At 45.0% G+C, this 13,034-nt stretch overlaps 1 protein-coding gene across 2 annotated transcripts; it reads left to right on the top strand.

Annotated features, from left to right (window-relative positions):
* LOC128256090 (putative transcription factor SOX-15) lies at positions 1-12,908 on the top strand. 2 transcript variants are annotated; one of them, XM_052986157.1, is made up of 3 exons: positions 1-1,354; positions 9,707-10,407; positions 11,250-12,908. In XM_052986157.1, the coding sequence occupies exons 1-3, from the start codon at positions 1,302-1,304 to the stop codon at positions 12,890-12,892; spliced, it is 2,397 nt and encodes a 798-aa protein (XP_052842117.1). In that variant the 5' UTR covers positions 1-1,301; the 3' UTR covers positions 12,893-12,908. The 2 variants fall into 2 exon arrangements, with proteins under 2 accessions (XP_052842117.1, XP_052842118.1); XM_052986158.1 differs by lacking the exon at positions 1-1,354 and adding an exon at positions 8,955-9,056.
* The last annotated feature ends 126 nt before the right edge of the window (positions 12,909-13,034 follow it).

Genomic DNA, 13,034 nt, shown 5'->3' with positions numbered 1-13,034 from the left:
AAGGTTTTGCCCGTGCGCTTTCAGCTTTTCGCTTTTTGGCCTTATGCATCGGATCCGAGGCAGAGACACCTCAGTTTCCACTGTTCAGTGTTCACTGTTCAGCGTTCAGCGTTTCAGTTCACAATCTCCGAGCTCGAGAGAGCGTCGATCGGTCGCAGAGTTCAGTTCAGTTGGCCTGCGGTTCGTCATCAGCGTGGTTCATGCGGCTCCGACTTTGACTTCGACTTCGACTCGACATCGACATCGACTTCCACTCAGACTCAGACTCTGAATCGGGCCTTAACTTAAACTCTCCATTGACATCGCCATCTGCGTCCCCGGTTGTAATCATAAATATATCTACATACAGACTGGCCCGCTGTACATAGGCCCAGTTAGTTAGTGGTTGCTGTTGTGCCGTGCATTTTCATTTTCATTTTCCCAAGAGTGTTGTTGCTGTCACAGCGTCCGCTGTTTGTGTCTTGTGAAATGTCGAAGCCCTTGATTTTGGGCAACCGATACGATCATTAGTCGACAGCCACCTGAAAAAGCTTCTGTTGCTAGCTAGAAACATACAGAAAAGTGATATTTAAGAACCCAACTCTATCTGGATAGTATTTACTTAAAGTTAGTATCGGTAAAATCAGGTACAAAAAGTGGACATTTAAAAGTTACAATCAACCGGGTTTTAAGTATCGGTAAAGTATCGGTTAAAACCAAGTGCCAATCGAATCGGTTTTTGAAAGTGCCCATTTTGCAGTGTTACAAACGAATCGGTTTTGAATATACCCAGTGCCCAGTGGAGAGTGAGAATAATATATATGCCCAACATCATTAGGCGATTGCGAAATCGTGGCCAAAATGTGGGTTAGGGTCTGAGCCAGAAACAAAACAAAATCTGACAACAAATGGACGCAAATTCACACATGCCGCGCACATAAATTTATGGTTGGAACTGTAACTGGGCAAAATGATCGGCCCGGCAACCAGCAGTAGTAGCAGCAGCACCACCACCACCACCACCAACAGCATTGGCGGCACCACCGAACCACCCACCAACCCGCCGACAAAGGGAAAAAACTAACGGAATAATGCAACATTAAGCAAAATGCTGCTGGCCCTGCTAAAGCAAAGCCCCGACCAACAACAACAATTTCAACCTGCCACCACCGACGTCAACAGCAACAACAATAGCAGCAACAGCGACATCAGCAGCAGCAGCAGCAACAACATCAGCAACAGCAACAACAACTGCAACTGCAACAGCAACAACATCAACGTCACCGTCACCGTTACCACGAACGTCGCCGTTGCCGTATAAAATGGAACCCTCATATGATCACGAACATCCACATCATCTGCTAACAAATTACAAGTAATATTTACATTTTTCCCATGCTAAAATTTTTTTCTCGCTGTTTAATTATATCCAACCGAAGCGAAGATACATATCTTCAAGATAATAACCATAATGAAAAATGGAAAAGGCGCTTGTGTAGTGGTGAAGAAATTCTCTAGATCGTAGGCATATATAAATATATGTATTTGTATATATATATATATATATATATATGTATGAATATATGTATAGTCGTGTACATGGGCCCATGACTGGGACTTTTTAAGAGTTAGTCAGAGACAGATACAGATACTAAGATACTGGCGGCGGGCACGACAGCGAGAAACACCGTCGGGGATGTCGAATGCGAATGCGAATGCACACTGGCGGAGCTGCGATACCTACGAGTATCATAAAAACAGGTATATAGGGGCTATAGTATATAGTACCTGGGAATTTGCTTAGATTTTCCTTGGTGTGGCCCCAGTTTTCAGACCCCGCAGCACTTGCACTTGTATTCGTATCCGCTTCTCGCTTCACTGTGTGAGTTCCATTTGACTTTCCCCTAACCCCTCTCCGAATATGTAAATGGTCGGCCGCGAATAACTTAAGAACCGTCTTCTTCGTCGGACGCTGCTCGAAATTGGTCAAGTGGAAAGTAAACCAAGACTCCGGCGGCTCCGTCTGAAACGGGGGTGAAGACCCTGGGAAAATGCGGAGGGCAAGAACGCGTAGACGACCCGAAAGAGGTTTTAATTTCTGTCTATTTCGGCCAGAGGTCATGCGGACTTGAGCATTAAGAAGATTTAGGTCCGATCTACACAGCTTGATAGATACGCATGAGATTTTAATATCCGTATATAGTATACAACCCCTATATAGTGTCTATTTAGCTGACTGACTAACGCAGTTTCCGACGGGAATTTCCCGTCTACAAATTGGCTGAAATTATGAATGGAAATGAAGCCATGAAATTAAATTAAGTACAGATGAAAAGCTTTGATAAATCCGCACGCTTTCCGTATGAAATTAAAAAAAAACCCAAAATATCGAAAGATTTCATGCGCGAAAGCTTGTCGCATTTTTCGTCACATTTTTCGAATCTTCCTGTTTGGGATTGGCTCAGCATGTGACAGGGCCACAAATCAACTTGATTTGATGCGATTTCATTCAGTTTGATCTTTTATGGCTTCCCCATAAATCAAGCCAAGGCTTCGATCTACCTAAACTTTGCTAACTTCGGTTTCAATCTAAATAGTTTTCCACATAAAAATAAAATTCAATGACCAATAAACAACCATCTGTATATGTGGATTTTCAATCGAATTTGGCAATTAATTAAGACTTCGTTGTGACTAAGCAGGGAAGGAAATATTAAAAGACTTAATAGGCATTGGTGCCTCCTTATTTTTGAGTAACAAGTAACTATAGTTCCTGGTTGCAAAATCTGCATAGTAAGAATGACGTATTCCCTGCAGTAAATAAACACAAGCTAGAGACATTCTGGAGTTCCCCTTACTTCAAGCAGGAACTAAAACTTTTTTCTGTCGTAGAGGAGATTCCAATAGCAGTAACTTCTTGGAAGCAAGATATAAATCTTGTTTAATGTTTATAAATCGTGTGTCGACAGGTTAATTGGTAAATGGGTATTGATGAATTTGGAGGGCATGAAAAGAAAAATGCAATAGTTTGCAATCCAATTCTTAAGAACAAGAAATACAAGTTGGCATAAGTAAATGCCATTAAATAAATAAATGATTATTTTTATATTTGTATGTGTTAAACTATATTAAATAAGCATAAAATTTAAGTCTAGTATATTAAGGAAAAGTAAATAAAATTGAGGGTGTGTGTTTTTTTTTTTGTCATAACACAAAATAGAATTCTTAGACAGAAAGCCTGTCTTTTGGTTTGATTCTGTAGACCTTAATTTATAAGACTTAAGTTAACAATATAAAAAACAAAGATCACCTGATTTTAAAAATATAGGTTCGGGTATCAAAAAAAATTGTTTAGGTTTGATTATAATCTTACAACAGAAAATTAACTTATGACTTAAATTATGATTGGATTGTTCGATTTTCTTATGAACAATTTAATAACAATTTTGCACTGTAAGCTCGAATTCAAATATATAAAAAACATGATTTCAAAATAAATAACACAGTTTAGTAAGATTCTTACATGTTCATCAAAATTAAACTATTTATTACAGATATTTATATTCTTTAAAACTTCATCGGCTTAGATTTTTGTTTGCTTATCTGAAAGTATTTTAGAACAAACAATCAAATAAAAAGTCAGTTAAGGTTTAACAGAACTTTTAAACTGAAAATGGTTGATATAGTTTTAACTGTAGAAAGTTGCATTTGCATATAGTTTAGTTTTAAAAAAAAACTTTAAAAATTTCCTAGCTTTTAAGTAACATTCGGAAATAAGAATATCTTTTGCCTAACAGTAATTTAATGAACAAAAGCTTTGTTTTGGTTACCGACTTATCCTACAAAAACTAATATACTTTGCATAAGGTACAAACGTTTAACCGTGTAATTAATTTTAATATACCTTATTAGTGGTTTGAAAACATTTAAGTCAGTCAACACTCCGTAACATTTTAAGCCCAAGCTAAAATCAGGACTGCAGTTAAAGCTTCCTTTGGGGCCCAGTAACAACGATAAGATGATTAGAGTCCGGTTCCCGGCCAGCTATTTTCGTAGCCACCAACTAGCTAAGTACAGATCCTCCACATGCAATTACTCTACTTACTAGTACGAGCATCTAGCACTGCCTCCATTTCCATGCAATCCATATAATTTAGTACCCCTCCACCTGCGAGGTAGTAGGAGTATCTGTGTGTGTGTATATTCTGCTGCGTGTGCTGGTGTGCGTGCTAAAATCCATTAAATTTTTGTTTCTTTTTTATGCTCTTAAAATCGCTTGTGTGAGAACTGGGTCTTCGTTGTTTCTTCGCTGGCTGAGATGGATGGGGAAATAGGGGGTTGAAGGGGGGAGGGGGGAGGGGGGAGGGGGGAGTCCGCCATCCCAGCGACGACAGCCGCAATAAACCTCATTAGCCGAACGAAACCAACTTCGGCTTCGTTCGGCCCTCGAAGATGGATGGTGATGATGATGCCTCGCTTCTCTTCGCTTGCTTCATTAGTTTAATTATGTATTCCCAGTGTGCCACACTATATATACAGTCCGTATATACACAGATATACCTATACCCATACTCCCAACCATTGTGCGTACCGATCTCGTTCTCATTCGCAGCGACACAGGTAGCTCAGGTTGGCTCACCTTCGTGTTCATGTTCATTAAAGCTAAGATGGCGGCTCTTTGGGCCCGGATGCTGGGCTGTTTATGCTTATTGGTCAACAGCATCTACATGCGGCCATATGCGAGCGTACATTTTATATAGAGGCTGAGGCTGCGGCTGCGACTGCGGCTGCCATGCATATGTATGCGTAAATGGCCGATCCGATCGGCCGACAACTCATCGCGGTGCTTCGAGACCGGGCCTGCGTCGTTAAGTTATTCAAGTACATCACACCTGGGCCGGAGCTACAGCTCCACAGCTATACCTCAGTACCTCCTCTATAGCTGCCTCAACCTCCAACTGGAACTGGGCCCAAGTCGTGCCAAGAGTCGTTTGGGCCAAACTCGTTTTCTGGCTGCAATGGTGAGCCCGAGCCTCTGGAAATCTGTTTTGTATTCGGGTTGGGGCGCCTGCAGCCACAGCAGGCAGCCAATAGACTGCAAATGGAGCAAATGGAGAGCCGCGGCAGATGCCTCTTTGCCAGGCGCTGGCCACACCCACCTCCGCCTCCCCCCAAGCCCCCAAGCCCCTAGCCCCCAGCCCCCATGGCAGCCATCCTCGTCATCCCCGCAATCTGGCTTTGACTTGGACCGAAAACCAAAATGGCTTTTATTACCTTGCCGCACCGCTTACAACTGGCCCAATCCCAATGCGATCGCGGACGAGGCGCCAAATGATTTGCCATTCTAGGCATGCTCCTCTTTGGTGGCCAGATCACGGGGATTATGCTATGCTATGCTAGCATATCCAAGCGGGCACTGATTAACTCTAATTGCAACTCACAATCGGATCTAAATAAATTATTGATCAAGGTTGCCAATTAGCATGTCACTGAGCAGAAGCTTTCTAAAATGTATATGAGGGCAATCGGATTGTTAATAGGGTTTATCTTGGTCAGAGAGTTGGCATTAGGTATTAACCGGATTCTTTAATAAATACAGCACTAAGAGTATATAAAGAAAATTTAAAAAGAAATTAATCGCTTACTAGAATTAAAGTTAAATACAACAATACAATTAGTTCCTGCAAACTTTAAGCATCGTACAAGTTTATCAACTGATTTACATATCAATAAAACACACTGTTTTGTGATGGGTAAATAAAACATTCCCATTTTGTTTATGGATTATAAAGAATCTACAGCTAATTTTCTTCAAAACTGACCATTAAATTGCACTGATTTCCATACCTAAATCGGTCTATAAAACACCAAAAAAAGTCTAACAAATCGTCCAAATAATAGAATGCCATTGTTCTCGAATCAAACCCATCGTGATTGTTTAGAATCCGAGACAAATCTGCCCAATTGTTGTCACATACCTGTCCACAACTCAGAGATCCCCAGTTGCCCATCTGCCGAATAGTCGAACAGTCGAATGGCTAGACAAAGGTATTGACAGCCCAGCGTAGCGCTGGATCTGTCTTAATTACTGTCCTATTTGCTGGAATGTCAGTTTGTCAGTTTGGCGGAGTTATGCGGCCCCCGAAACGCTTTCTAAAATTAGCCACGAATATGGAGGAAATATAGATTAGGGATTAAGGCAGTCGAAGCCGCTCTTTATTACCAACTCCTCTGACAATTGTGCCCCCATATGTATGTATATGCATCGGGATTTCGGGATGGGGGCCCCACCGGAGGCCCACTCCAACTTAAAAGGCTGTCTTGAGCAGCGCGGCAGAGCGTCACATGAATCACAATATGCTAAAGCGCCTGACACTCTCCAGATCAATGCGGCTTCTTCGGCTCGGAGCCTGCGGCTCCTGAATGAAGCCAGGGGCTTGTTAAAAGAAGGGAGTTGCCTACTTTTGTGGCAGCCAAACGATAGGGGGGCAGGGGGAGGAGTAGTCCGAGTTGGCCGGCAACTGCCTGCTCCCAAGGCCCCTTTCCACTTTTACGGGGACTCTGTGGCAGCCACCAGAGAAGTCGATGTTGTCGTAAACAAAACGTTCCATGGGTCCCCAAGTCGGCGGCGGACATCGAGTACTTGGACAGGCTGGTGGGCGAGGAGGGGTGACCAGGGGGACCAGGGGGACACCAGGCTGGCCGCAATGTGGAATATGTGGCATTTTGCAAAGATGTTGACATTTTGCGCGCATAAAAATGCCAACTTACCGGCCACTGTATGTGTCCTATTTTAAAATCAGGGCCATGGCTAAGCAGACCGCGGCCAGAAACAGAAACCGAAGCTAAAGCTAAAGCTGTAGCTGTAGCTGTAGCTGAGCCAGAAAACTGAAAACTGAAGCTGGCTAAGCCGAGCGGATTGGAGCTTCGTGGATCGTGAGCGGGTTTAGGATAAAGCCAGACCGACTTCGACCAGACAGCCGACAGTTGGGACAGGTTGGACAGCATCGAACGGAAGGACAGACGGACACACGGACACACGGACAAACGGACAAACGGACAAACGGACGGACGGACGGAACAGACCAGGACGGTATAATTTTGTGTACCCCTTTTTGGCCAAGCTGGCGTATCGGCAGCGGCCAAGTATTTAGCGGCAGCGGCAGCCGCAACCGAATATCAAAAACGTAACGACGTCACCGAAAACCCTCAATAAATTATCAAGCCTTCATCCAGGGCTGGTCCGTACATTCAGATGGCTTAAGAAGTGCCAGAGGGCAGAGGGGCTAGGTTGGGTTTTGGGTTTAAGGGTACTGCAAACCGAAATTTGCAACTTTGTCGGCACTGTCAGGGAAGAAAGTCGCCGGAACTAGAGCGCCTAAATCGTGGAGGGGGACTGTAAAGCAAAAGACCTAGCCAAGATGCTTAGAGCTTGGATACTTGGTCCTAAAGTCAGAGCTTAGTGGCTTTAAGGCCAGGAGAATTACAGCTAAGAAACTTGCAGTGGCTCAGTGGCTAAAGGCAAACAATTAGGCCCAGTGGTTCTGGTCGGTAGGCAAAAGAGGCAGTAGGCAGAAGGCAGTTGGCAGAAGGCAGTTGGCAGAAGGCAGAAGGCAACCCCGGCACACAATAGACCAAAAGTGTAGTGGGCAGCAATAAATTCAAACGGTAACAAATCGAGGAGATCGAGCGGCCACGCATACTCGAACAGCGGCATGGGTAGATCCCCAAAGGAGCAAGCCGACCCGGATCGAAGTCGGGATCTCGGGAGCTTTGGCAATATTTAAACTTGTCGTTTGGGGCTGCTCTCCATGCTCCCAATGCTGCTGAATTCTTGGAAGGCGAATTACTTTGAAATGTGTCGATATGTCGCAAGTTTTAAAAGTTATGCATAAAGGTCCGGCCAAGGCAGCCAGACTGCGACCAACCTCAGCCCCATTCTCATTCTCATTCCCGATCTGAGTCTGAGTCGAGGTCTGGTCCTGAGTCTCAGTCTCAGTCTGAGTCTGGGTTTCAGCTTCTGCTCCAGCTTCTTTGCTTACTCCGCCGACTCCGCGACGGTGGCTTGTCGGGGCTTGAGCGGCCTCCTTTGATAATACAATAGCTGCACGCGCCCAATTTACATTTATGTCCGCTGACATTAAGGAGCGCACCGATGCAGGGAGCCTTGGCCAGGCGATCCCATCCGATCCGATCCGTTCTGCTCTGTGCTGTTCCGATCTGGAGTTCCAGTTTGTGTCTCTCTGGTGTCTGATAAATGCAAAGCTACTATATCCCCTCCCATATCCATACCCCGCTCGTTTGTGTTGCTCTGTGCGTGCCAGCGACGCGAAAATTGTCAACGTATTTAGCAGCCCTTTTAAATATCATTATAAAGAACATTTGCGACGGACATTTTTGCCGGCGGTACGTAATTTCCAGCAGTAGCCTCTCGGTAGAGGGATTAACAACGATCATGAATTTGATACGAGGCGGGCACTCGGCATAGGGGATAACTCCATCTTGTTTTGGGCTTGAGGGCTGGTATAGTCCACTCAGCTATCTTTGATACGTATTGCTTTTAAGCGAGGAAATCGTTTCTACTCTCGTGTCGATAAATTGAGTGGTTATTTAGGGAATTAATTACAAAAGTTCTACTGCATAGATTTGAAAAGTTATTTTTATTATTTAATATTTCTTATATGTTTTGACTTGTAAATGTTGTTTTTAAACTTGGTTTTCAAAACACATGTAAAAACTGCAGTGGTCCCGCGTAGATCACGTTTTGGCGAGCGGCGTGATCCGAAATCAATTATTTAGATTACTAGTTATGTCGATTATGTTTCCCAAGGCAGATTTTTTTTATTTGGAAATTAGCAAAATTGAACAATAATAAGTGAAAAGTTAAAGTTTTTACGTCATTTCTTGACCTATAAAAATGAAACAACAATAACAACAACTTTGTTTGCCCGGCCAAACAAAGCGGTACGTTTTTTGAACAATTGTAATACAAAATTATTTAAATCGGACTACTTCTTCTACAAAAAGTCATACTCGGCAACTAAAAAAACGATACTTTCGAGAAAACGCGTTTAAAGGTAAATTACGGTGTAAACCTTGATTGAAATAGATACCTTACGGCTTCCAGAAATAGGCGAAAAAATATTATTTCAACAAAATCCTTTTTGCAGCGTATTCTCATAAAGATTAAAATTATAAAACAGAATCTATGTTTTAAACTGCGAGAGTAGAAGACCCCCAAAACCAAATCAAATGTTTAAGCAAAAACATTATTGTTGAAAAACATTTCTTTAGCGTCTAACTGATTAACATCGTTTTTTTAAGATTTTTTGCTAAATTTTTATTTTCTAATGACGTTTAAAACATGTAAAACATTATTAACTTGTTTATTGTTTGCTAAATCGCTTAAGCGTTGATTATATTGTTAAACTAATTGTTAAAGCGTTGAGTATATTGTTAAACTAATTAATAGTAATAATAGCTTATCATGATTATGCTAGCTTTTAAAATGATATAAGAATGATGAATATTTCATTTGAATTTAGAAAAAAGAGATTTACATAAATATTTTAAATTTTTCAAAAATGCTGATACTCAATTAACTTGATTTTTAAAATATAATTGGTTTTGAAAGTGGCTGGCATTGAAGTGAGAGTGTTTCAAAAATAAGTAAGTTCATCGATGACTATTCATTAACCAAATCTTTCCCTCCTTCGCTATCTTGCAGTTCGAAGAAGTACCCGCACGTCTCGCGCACGCCGGAGTACAGCCACTCCACGGGCAGCGACTATCCGGAGCACGGCGGCTACCTGACGGATGGTCGGCTGATGCACGACAGCAACAGCGATGCCGGGATCTACCATGTGCGCCAGGGTAGCGAGCACTCCTCGCCCAGCCTGCACTCGCCAGCCATACAGAGCTCCGGATACGAGAACGAGCACCTCAACGAGAATGTGCTGGCGGCGCACAGCCACAGCCACAGTCACTCGCCCATGCCGATGGTGTCCAGTGCCTACGTGGGCGGAGGCACTGCGTCCGGCTCGCTGATCAGCACCAACATCCCACTGCTGGGCGGTGGCGGCAGCTCGATGCTCAACAAATTCCTGTCGCATCCGCATGCGGGAATGGTGGGCGGCGGAAACGTCCCCATGGAGGACTGCACATCGCACTCGCCCATCGAGCCGGCGTCCATGTGGAGCTACGACTACAAGGGCGAGCTCTGCGCCCCCAACTGTGGCTATCTGGAGCGGCACAAGCCGCTGACCGCCGACCTTAAGTACCGGCCAGGCGGAACCCAGTCAAAAAGTGCCAAAGAATCGCGCATCCGGCGGCCAATGAACGCCTTCATGGTCTGGGCCAAGATTGAGCGCAAGAAGCTGGCCGACGAGAATCCCGACCTGCATAATGCCGACCTCAGCAAGATGTTGGGTAAGTCATCATACTTTTATAAATGCTTTCAAGCATTTGGACTTTAATTTAAATAATCCCCTAATTGGTTCTACCATCTTGTATTTCAATCCAAACTCTTTCTTTTAACATTCTTTACAATTCAATTGACAACTAAAATTATTTTATTGAGTTTTAATAGTAATTGCAAAATGGTTTTTTATTTTTAAGGAACAAAAATGAACATTTTAGAACCAATTCAATGCTTAAACGGAATGTGATAAAATTGAATTTTACATAAGAAAAATGTTTAATGTTCAAACAATTAAAATTTAATTTTAAACAATCTCTTAATTGGTTCTAACATCTTGCATTTTATTTCGAGCTTTTTTTTTAACATTTTTTTCAATTCAATTTACAATTTAAAGAATTTTATTGAGTTTTAATAGTCATTTCTATCATTTTTTCATGATACCTTTTATTATTATTTTTATTTTTGTGGAACAAAAAAGTATATTTTTAAATTAATTTAAAGCTTAGACGGAATGTGATAAGAATCGAATGTTTCTTAATAAAAATGTTTAGTCCGAAGCCTGTTTCGCATTTTTGTTAAATTTAATTTAAACTACCTTATCCGATATCTTTTAACCTGAATAAAAATATTTGTTTGTTATTTTGGGAACAATTTTGGTTAATTTAAATGAAGAAAGTCGAAATAATGATGAAAACCAAGTTACATTTAAAGGAAAAGCTTAAAAATGCTCTTCGCCGATTGCCCTGATTTAGTTTTACCATTTTTATGTTTCCTCGAATACCAACTTATTTTCAGCGACAAATCATAAACTTATTCCACCATTTTGTGTATCTTTATCTCCGCCCTGCAGGAAAAAAATGGCGTTCGCTAACTCCGCAAGATCGAAGGCCGTACGTGGAGGAGGCGGAGCGCCTGCGGGTGATTCACATGACGGAGCACCCGAACTACAAGTACAGACCCCGGCGGCGCAAGCAGTCCAAGCTGCGGGCCCTGCAGCCGGGCGGCAAGGAGCAGAGCGACAGTTCGCCCAATCCGGGCGCTGGTGGTGGTGGTTCCAAGTCGAATCCCAAGCTGGCCACACCCCCGTTGGCCACCGCGTCCTCCAGCTACACCACGCCCACCGACGAGAGCACCTGCAACTCCACCAGCCAGAGCCACAACCAGGCCACTCCGGGTGGCCTCTACGAGCAGCCGCTGAAGCCCACGTATTCGCCCAGCTCCGTGGACTGCTACAGCAATGCGGACAGCACGGAGCAGATCGAGTCGCTGGCCGCCAACTGTGCGCCCGCCCTGCTCAACGATCCATCGCCCACGGGCGGGGGCTACGACAGCTCCCTGCTGCTCAAGAAGTTGACCAAGCCGCCGACCAGTCGAGCGGCCAAGTCCCGCCAGGAGAAGCTCTCGAAGGCGGGGGAGGACAAGGGTAAGGGCCAGGCGCAGGGGGCATCCCAGCAGGGACTGTACGCCGCCTCCTATCCCCTGGCACCCACTTCGGTGGCCGTGGTGGCGGCCCGGGGAATGTACGTGACCTGCAACAACCGGGGCCTGCTGGATCATGGTCACTCCGTCAAGGGCACCTTCTACCCGCCGGTGTCCGTTTCGGAAGACGACAGCAGCTCCGCGATGCGAAACAGCATCAGTGTACTGCAGCAGCATTGTAATCTGGCCACCAGCACGCCCTCCAGCTCCGCCGGACCCATTCCCAGCAGCGAGATGAGCAGCTACACGGTGTCCATGGCGGATAACTGCGGCAACCTGCGGCTCAGCATGAACGAGTTGGCCGGCAATGAGTATCTGCCCAGCGCCAATGCCTATGGGATGCAATACGAGGACTTCCTGCGCTATCAGAGCAACGATCTGGACTACTCATCGCCGGCCATTGTGGAGCACAAAGAAGCCACTCCGGAGCCGGCGGGCGCCCAGAAGTGCCTGAAGTACCCGGACACGAATCAGAACTACGACGACTACGAGGCGGAGGCCTATAGCAACGCCATGCTGCCGGCCACAGCGGCCAGCTACTACACCCAGCTCCCGTATCCACCCACCTCGCTGGCCGCCTTCCCGCTCCAGCTGGCGGTGCCGTTCCAGCAGACGACGGCCGGCGCCTACGGAGCCCAGCCCATGCAGAGCGGCTACCTGCACTACGGCAACTACGGGGGCTACGAGGGCATGGCCCAGGGCCAGCCGCATAACCAGGCGCCAGTGCATCAGCAGCAGCAGCAGCAGCAGCAGCAACAGGCCTCGCACTCGGCTCCGCCCTCCCTGTCGGCACCTCCGCCCAACCAGACGGTGACCTCATCCAATCCGGCAGCTGTCTCCATGCAGCACCATCATCATTTTGCACCCGGACCCGGAATGGTGGGCGTGGGCGTGGGCGTGGGAGTGGGAGTGGGCGTCGGAGTGGGGGAAATGTTATTCGAGCAGCAGCAGCGCAAAGATGATGAGATTAGCAACATTCTGGCAGGAGTGCGCAAGACCTGCTACAGCAACTGAATACGATCAGACACATTTGTAATATTGGTAATTAGAGTTTAGAGAGTGGTTTAGGTAGTCTTAAGATTGCCCATCCCCCAACCCCGGACTCCAACACCAAGCACCCACAATGTTCTTCCAGCCCCCGAACCTAGACCTAGAA

This window comes from Drosophila gunungcola, assembly GCF_025200985.1.
Source record: "Drosophila gunungcola strain Sukarami chromosome 2R unlocalized genomic scaffold, Dgunungcola_SK_2 000013F, whole genome shotgun sequence".
NCBI lineage: Eukaryota > Metazoa > Arthropoda > Insecta > Diptera > Drosophilidae > Drosophila > Drosophila gunungcola.
This window is presented reverse-complemented; position numbering and strand designations above follow the sequence as displayed.

Bases quoted from the DNA above. Each gene is read 5' to 3' on its own strand.
- LOC128256090 (XM_052986157.1), top strand. From the start codon at position 1,302: ATGGAACCCTCATATGATCACGAACATCCACATCATCTGCTAACAAAT. The intron at 1,355-9,706 runs GTAATATTTACA...GCTATCTTGCAG, and splicing joins CATCTGCTAACAAATTACAA to TTCGAAGAAGTACCCGCACG. The intron at 10,408-11,249 runs GTAAGTCATCAT...TCCGCCCTGCAG, and splicing joins CGACCTCAGCAAGATGTTGG to GAAAAAAATGGCGTTCGCTA.